Genomic DNA, 8,806 nt, shown 5'->3' with positions numbered 1-8,806 from the left:
ATATATATATATATATATATATATATATATATATATATATATATATATTACATATATCTTTTTTACCTTGAAATATCTCTATATATATGTATTATTATTATATATGTATCATAGTAGGATAATTTATTTTAAAACAAAGAATATTCTGATTAGGGAATCTGAGTTGCATTTGGAAAAATACTAAAAAATTTCTATGCGGAATGATGGCGAGTATATGTTGTTAATTAAATAAATTTCTTTTTAAAATTATATCAAGTTTATTGAAAAATACGACGGAAATTATGCAATTACTTAATAATTTATGTATGAAAAAGATATCATATTTTTTCCATGTGTATGAACCAGTGACGTTAAGAATATATGAACAAATTATTGTGCTTTGTGAGCAGAATTGTAATATAACGTGTTGCTTTGTTACTTCAATATTCTCTCAATATTATTTATTGAGACAACGCATTTTCTCAAATATATATCTCGAATTCGAGGTGACTCTGGTTCACGATCAGATCGAACTCCCGCACTCTCTTATTTCTGGATTGCGAAGAAAACTCCCGCACAAAACTGATATCCTCTCGATAAAAATTTTATGTACATTCCCATTTTTCTTTCACGATCTGCCGATATTCATTTTCGCCGAAAGAATAAGAGTGAGGATTTTGCGCGCGCGGTTCTAACGTTCGACTGGCGATTTTTACGTTTTTATCGAATACCGCCGTTGTTTCCCACGACAAGCGCTTTTCACTCTCATGCATAACTACGCAAATTTCCGAGATCCTGGCGCGGTAACGGCGGCAATGCAAACCCGTACTTTGCATACCGTCGCCGGGGAAAGTCCGCGGCATACCCTGTAATCAGAGCACTTTCGCTTCTCCGAGTCAAAAGCGTTAAGTATTTTCGTACCTTGACGCAGGTGCGCATCCATCGCGTTCCGCCGGTGTGCTCGTTTATCCTCAATTTCGTCAAGCTCTATTCCGCCTTCATCCTTATCCCCGACACTCTCTACGTCGGCAAAACTACCGAGGCATCCCGACGCGTAATTCCCGTTTCAGATTTGCGAGAGATAGTGCCTCTTATCCCTCATACTATTCTAATTAAACCGCACATGAGTAAAACTCTAGCCTGGAGTATACCCTAATTCGAGGTGAATTAAACGTACCAACGTGAAAACGAAGAGACGGATCGTACAGCCACAAATTGCCGCTGACGAATGATCGCTTTGTTGTCAGTTTGCAGATCTTTTATTTTAAATTATCTTTTATTAGTAAATTCTGCTATATTCATTTAATTAATTATGCAACTTACAATAGTTATTTACTTTTTGTATTGATTCATCTATCTAATCTAACATTTTGCAAACTTTTTTACTTCTTATAAATATATTTGCTCACTTCTTGTAAATGCGTTCTTAGAAGACTAAATTGTGAAACGATAATAAATGAATCTACATCTACATTTTCTTTATTTCTATTCATTAATTAATTTCTATATATTTTTAATAATATATATATATTATATAGAATTTAATATAAAAAATTTTAAAAGTCCGAAATCCGTTTCATGATCTGACTGTTCGACGGATCTTGAAATTTTGATCCTACTTTTGACCTCAAAATTCAATTTAACGCTTACTTTGATACTCTAAAGCCTATATTAATTTCTATTAATCTACTAATTTTGCCGATAGGTCCTCTTTAAAACTTGCAAGTCGTATTTTGTGTATTTTCTACCATGTACAAACGCTAATTGAGATTTTAATTTGAATGTATATTAAATATACACTAACTTTTCAGAATGCATAGACATTGTAAAGGATTGGAAATAGAGCTAAAATTGCGATTCGTTATCTTCAATTTTTAATCCTCGAATGTTAATGCTTAAAATTATATAAAAGTTTAACGTAACGTTTATCGCAGTAAAACATATTTGTAATTAAAGTTTTATGCGATTTGTCTGTGCCGTTCATGATAAATTTAATATTGAATATCGTAATTTTGTATATACAACTTCATGGTAGAAGCAATGCAGATAGCATTGATAGATATGTTATTCCAGTGTAACTTCGTAAAAAAGTGATACCATTTAGAAATAAAAAACTTTCCGTTATAAATGTTACGTACAAAACGCGGCATAGAAGAAAGAACAGTATTCACTGCACTATTCTTGTGTAGCAATCGATTGCAGGTGAAAACATTTCTGTTTCGCGTAGCATTCGCGGATAAAACGTTTGGTTGAATTAATGAAATTTCTATGTAATGAAATATAGAAAATTCCAATTGAAGGTATCAGAACTCTATTTAGTTTAACCGAGATCTTGTTAACTTGGACAAAATTCTGGTAGTTTCAACGAGAATTTTTGGCTCATTCATCTTTCACCAGAGATTTGATTAATTCAAACTGTTTTCTCGTGTTGTGCTGAGCGAAATGTAGCAAAGTGATATCATGAAATTGGTGTCGAATTAACGCTTATTATTGAGATAGTGAAATAAATGTAAAAAGGACGAGTGATCTTGTTCGATAAATAGCGAATGTATGAGTGGTTTCCTTGATGTGCCACTGTAAATACGCCCCTTGAGCGCCCTATAAATAATAATGAATAAACTCCCTAATCGCGTCATCACGTTCATCAGCGAGAACGACGTACGATGCTCAAGCAGCCGCGTCTCTTTTCTGCCGCAGAATGGACCATGAGGAAACGCGGTGCCGGCTGGTAGCAGACGAGCGATCGGGCACGCTTGCACCACGTCGCTGGTCCTCGTCGTCGCGTTCCCGGTGTCACGTCCAGTCCCGAAGCCGGCAGGTGTCGCGAGCGGCAGGTACGAGCTCGACAGGTGCGATAATCGGGGGTGGCCCGGTCGCTGCCGCCGGGCCGGCGATGCGACGATGAGCTCGCCGAGGGTGCCACTACCCCTCCACACCCGACCAAAGGTGAGACAGTCCCCATTATTTTCCGAGCGACCCGTCAGCTCGCTTCCGGGCGATTTTCCTCTCAATTTCAAGCCGCCTAACGCGAGATATAATCCGCACCCCTGGCGTCTATTCGCGAACCGCTATTATTTTAATTGTTACAAGAATATTCCTCCTGGTTGTCGTTCGAAGCAAATCGGCTTTGACGAATTGTCAAGTTTTAGGACGCTGAAATTTTCCTCCCCCTTCCTGAAAGGAACTAGAACGGTTTGAAATCTTCAAAAAATCGATTTTTAGGTTTTTACATAATCGTTTAGTACAATTCTTTAAGAACATTTTGGCGCAAGAAGAACCTCGATATTCGCAAAATTGAATTCAGGAGAGCGAAAAATTTGAGGCGGAGCGCGAGCGATCATGTAGTGTAAGAAATGTAGATATTGTTTATTTACAACAAATTGATAAACCTAATAACCTAGTACCTAATAACAGTTCGAGAACTTAGAAATAATAATATCGGAAATAAAGGCTATAGTGTGAAAGTCACTACTAACAAATATAAGAGTAACAACAAAGGAGACGAGAACAGTCGCTCGGTCGGTAATAGAAGTAGTTGGTCATTTATTTTTCAAAACAGTATTTTTCGCTCTTTTTGTCACGATAACTAAAAAGCGGCTGAAGATATCTATTTGATCTTTTTTTAAATTAAAGATAAAGACGTACTGCATAGATTGAACCGAAGTTTGCATATGAAAATTAATGTTTTAATACCGTTTTAACAATAACTTGAATTTTTAGACATTTTTTCCGTTTTTTGTCCGCTATTTCTCTAATTTTTGAGATTTTTAGTTCCATTCCGGTTCAATTATAGAGGGAAATCTCATTTACAAAATGACGCCTGGCGCATTAAAAAATTCCAACTCGTTTTCTCGGAACCGTGGCAAAACCGCCAAAACAACGTTTTTTTAATTTAACAATATCTCACTCAATTATTAATATTTTTTTAACTTCTACCGCTTATTGTATTCCTAAAAATATAAAAACTAAACAAACCTTGTGTATGTTTATTCGTTTGTCGACAATTGTCATTTGATTTTCACTCAATTTTCAGAAGATGAAACCGTTCTAATCCCCTTAATCGAATATCTCTTTTGAGTATGATGTTACCGAATAACATTGTAACGAGCACGCGAAGCTAACGCTCACGTTCAATCAAGTAGAAGAGCGGCTGTGATTGGTCACGACAAATAACGCTGTTAATAAATCGTAATCATCGCTCACAACGTAGCTATCTTCGGAAGAATCCTCGAAGGAATGAACTTTCAAGAAATCGACGGTCTATAAGTTCTGCTCTCGCGAAATCACTGCGCCCTGCGAGGAGATAATCTCATCTCACTAAACATTTCTTAAATTACGTTGAGCGAACGGCAGCGACGCGTCATGTTCTCACGAAAGTTCAGCTATCCGTCGGGTAAGTTGTCATTTTCCACCGACACAAGCTTTCCTAGTCCGAGGGGAATTGTTAACTAAGTTGATCCTGCGAGCCGAGTGATCCACGCGTAGCGAGCCGCGCTCGCGCCGATCATCAATCAAACTCAGAGCCGAGCGACCTCGTGACATCGCAGACACCGTCCTGATCCTCCGCACAGACCTTCGCGGCTTTCGCGCGTTAACGTAACTCGTCGATTCGCGAGATTGCGAGAATTCGTACCGCTCGCAAAAATCCCGTGAGTCTCTCGGCTTCGCAGGCCTCGACTTCGAGCGCGCGCGGACGCGACGGCGAGATCTGGAGGAGCGCGCGAGAGACAAAAGGGCATTGTTAATGTGAGTAGCGGCTCCTGAATACGTGCCTAAGTCTTTCACCTTTGTGCCCCGACAGCCCCGCGTAGTAGCAAGGCCGGGTCGTCTCAGCAGCGAGGCCGAGCGACGAGGAGGCGCGACCGGAGGCGGTTCAAGGCCGAGACTATCCGCGTGGCCATGGACCACGAGGCGAGGAACGGAACCGGCAGCAACGACCACGACGAGGAGTTCACTAATATTTACTTCATCGTCGGCGACCGCATGGAGACGGCCACTTACAAGGCGAACCAGGTCACGGACATGGAACTCAAAGGTCAGTGGAGATTTACGTCTTACCTAACTCATTCATTTGTCAATGAAAACTTCACTTGCCCACCGCGTCCCGGGCGAGAGAGAAAGAGCGAGTTTTTTCGTCAATTCATTTCGACTTTGAATTCGCGATTGAGGTACTCGGCAACGTTGGGAAAACGGATATACGGTCGCGACGACTCGTTGCCAAGACGATAAAACCGAAAATTATTCACCCAAAAAGTATAATCTCATCCTCAGCGGAATCCTCTTATATGACCTCGAGAGGATTCTTCTGAAGCCTTCCGAGAGTAGAATATTCCAACAGCCGAAACAAGAAATTCTAGTCGCAAGCTGCTGCTTTCTGTAATCCCACATTTACGCGAAGACGTTTGCTGAAAGACTATTTCTCTTCCAATAAAGAGGTGTTATATTGTACTTAGGATATTTTCTTTTTGGTTTTACAAGAATCCACTTGAAGTCATACATAAAAGTTCTGAAATAGACTGATGTACGTGAAGTGTGCAGTAACTTTAAGTACATTAAAACACAAAATCCAGCAACGTTGAATACGTTATGGTTGATCAAGTTGCACTCATATTTTCATCACATAGAGTGACGAGATAAAAATACGAAAGAAATACGAGAAGATTATTATCTTTACTTAATATATTCGTGCCACAAACTGATTTTCTCACACAATGTCTTTGTCTCTAACATCCTTGACTTACTGTCTCAACAGTATTTAGGAAGTTTGATTGTTCTCCTTGGTGGTATCATTAGAAACTACTTCATTCAATTTAGCCTATGCTACATCGTCTGTTTAAACGTTGTAGTTGCAATGATGCACTGCGTTGATCATCATCATCATCAAGAGAGGAATAACTGAATTTGTTTGCGTTTCGCAAACTTATGATTTGTTAGCGAATATTTAACTTTTACCTTTGCTGGTTATGTTTTATTTTCGTCTCAATTGACTTTTGCGTTTTTGACTAGCGAGTTCTTTCTTAATATTAATTAAATATAATTTGTTTATTGCAGAGGTCGAGCCAAAGCGGGTCGAAACGTATAGGTTTTTTTTAAATGTAATATAGATAATGTAATATAAATTGCATTACTACATTTGTGCCTGGCTCTTAAATGCTATTTCCTCGTTCCTTCTTTTATTTTATTTTATATCTAAGAGCCATTTCTGTTTACTTTTAAAATTATTATAATTTGTTCAAAACAATATGTTACGATAATTGTAATATGAAAATCTAAGTGTAACTTTTCGTAAATTCGTTACTGCATTAATATAACAAAAAATTTGCATTGTTGTATGATGTAAATTTAATAATTCAATACAATATATTTACTTTATAGATATAATCAAGGGAATTGTAAAGTTTCCATCATCGATTGTCTCACGTCGTGATAATCCACGTTGTGGAAGTTAGGGAGGATTCCGCTAAGAATAAGATTACATATTTTTCGAGTGCTATCATGCATTATTCTTTCGTATTGATTTGAATATCTTTCATAGTAAGTAATATTGGGTTTTCCCATTTGCGTATAACTTTTGAAAGGTCTTACAAGGTATTGATGTTTAACCCTAGAAAGGTAGCGTAAGTAACTTGTGCTCATCCTTAAAGCCTTCACTTCAGAAAGGTCGTGATAATCTATGATGCGATTAAAGTAGGGTTGAGTAACTTTTGTTCGCATTTAAGTAATATCTCACAAGAAAGCAGCGATATTCGTTTCACACAGTGAGTGAAATAAGCATTAGAGAGGAGCCTAATTGCTTTAAATATAAATAAAAAAGGGTTCATTTGTACTTCACTATTTACTGAAGACGATTCTGGACACGTCGAGTGGCGCACTCGCAAAGTTTCAATTATCCGCGCTCACTCTTGTATCGAACGAAACTGGCGCGAAGGCATATCGCGGCAGTTCGGAGTTATCGTCCGTGGAAATCACATTAGACGCCGTACACCCTTGAAACTCTCATCCTCGCCGTCGAGGCTCGCGCGGTGAACGTCGCAATTACGGATTAAGCAAGATTCATTGTCGATCCCCGGGAGAATGAAATTTGCGACTCGCCGGTCTTGAGTGACTCGCGAGGCGGGCGAGGGAAAAAAGCGCGTTTTCAAAAACAGCCGTCCATTATGTGTATATAAGCGCGAGTCATTAATCTCCCTGCCGACGGGGTGAGAGAGACGTCTCTTATCCGGAAATAACTTATAAGGCTCTCCCCGGCGTCCAACTGAACGTTCTCTCTCCCGCAGCTTTTCACTCCGACTTTAGGGCCGCGCGAGCGTGTACCTTTCGACGGCGGGCTAAATGCGGCATCATGATGTCCTACGCGATGATGACATCGGTGAATATTTGACGCTCGCAGGATTTAAGCAATTATCGATCGCGACGCGCCGCGTCGAACTGCGCCGGCCAATCCCGGCTCCGAGACGTTCGTTCGCCTTCGTCCCGTCGCCCGTGTACGAAAGCTTCCCGTCGAGCCACCTACCGAAATTATGTTTGCACACACTTCACCTTCGTACCGTGACCTATCGACCCGGGTCTATCGCTGTTTCATCCCGGCCGCGTGGAGTGGCTGACCGGCGCCGCCTGCAACCCCCTGACTGCCTGCCTGCCTGTCTGCCGGGCGAAACAGCACGAGCACGCACTCGTCGTTGCCGACACGCCGTGTACTCTTTCAACCCTTTCGCGGACGGGATAATTATACCGCGCGTTTGAGGGGCTCGACGTCGACAACGACGGTGACGGGGGCGGTGGCGGTGTTGAGAGAGAAAGACGGAGCACGTAGTAGCGCCGGCTGTGGAGCCGCGGATCGGGCATTTTATTATTCTCATCCTTCTTACGAATTTTCCCCATGAATCTGTATACATTGAGCGTTTGTATAAAGAGCCTGCGAATAGTTGGCCACATTGAGAGAAAAATTATATTAAAATCAACAAATATTTCCTTGACGTGCCGTTACATACGACATATTTACTTAAAAATAATATAACTAAAAAACTCTTCTTGAATATATCAAAATTAACCTAAGGACAATTAGAGTTCAAGCACAGGTTGATTAGTGCTATTAAAAACTATTAAAACATAGTGACACAATCTCGCCATGAGAACAAATTTTATTATGTATCATATGATATGTAATAAAAATTTGTTCTCATGGCGAGATTGTGTCACTATGTTTTAATAGTTTTTAATAGCACTAATCAACCTGTGCTTGAACTCTAATTGTCCTTAGGTTAATTTTGATATATTCAAGAAGAGTTTTTTAGTTATATTATTTTTAAGTAAATATGTCGTATGTAACGGCACGTCAAGGAAATATTTGTTGATTTTAATATAATTTTTCTCTCAATGTGGCCAACTATTCGCAGGCTCTTTATACAAACGCTCAATGTATACAGATTCATGGGGAAAATTCGTAAGAAGGATGAGAATAATAAAATGCCCGATCCGCGGCTCCACAGCCGGCGCTACTACGTGCTCCGTCTTTCTCTCTCAACACCGCCACCGCCCCCGTCACCGTCGTTGTCGACGTCGAGCCCCTCAAACGCGCGGTATAATTATCCCGTCCGCGAAAGGGTTGAAAGAGTACACGGCGTGTCGGCAACGACGAGTGCGTGCTCGTGCTGTTTCGCCCGGCAGACAGGCAGGCAGGCAGTCAGGGGGTTGCAGGCGGCGCCGGTCAGCCACTCCACGCGGCCGGGATGAAACAGCGATAGACCCGGGTCGATAGGTCACGGTACGAAGGTGAAGTGTGTGCAAACATAATTTCGGTAGGTGGCTCGACGGGAAGCTTTCGTAC

The 8,806-nt window shown here is 40.5% G+C and overlaps 1 protein-coding gene across 2 annotated transcripts in view; it reads left to right on the top strand.

Moving 5' to 3' along the window:
* The window catches only part of LOC116847455, a 293,667-nt gene that overhangs the window by 214,020 nt on the left and 70,841 nt on the right, over positions 1-8,806 (top strand). For both annotated transcript variants that reach the window (XM_032822466.1, XM_032822465.1), the window contains 2 exons: positions 2,677-2,925; positions 4,781-5,014. In XM_032822466.1, coding sequence (XP_032678357.1) covers positions 4,879-5,014 — 136 coding nt within the window. In that variant the 5' untranslated portion in view covers positions 2,677-2,925; positions 4,781-4,878. The remainder of the gene's footprint in view (positions 1-2,676; positions 2,926-4,780; positions 5,015-8,806) is intronic.

The sequence above is a fragment of the Odontomachus brunneus genome, unplaced genomic scaffold (assembly GCF_010583005.1).
Source record: "Odontomachus brunneus isolate Ranch 3 - 2012 unplaced genomic scaffold, Obru_v1 Obru_scaffold_078, whole genome shotgun sequence".
Taxonomy (NCBI): domain Eukaryota; kingdom Metazoa; phylum Arthropoda; class Insecta; order Hymenoptera; family Formicidae; genus Odontomachus; species Odontomachus brunneus.
Note: the sequence above shows the minus strand (reverse complement) of the source record. Positions and strands in the feature narration are given on the sequence as shown.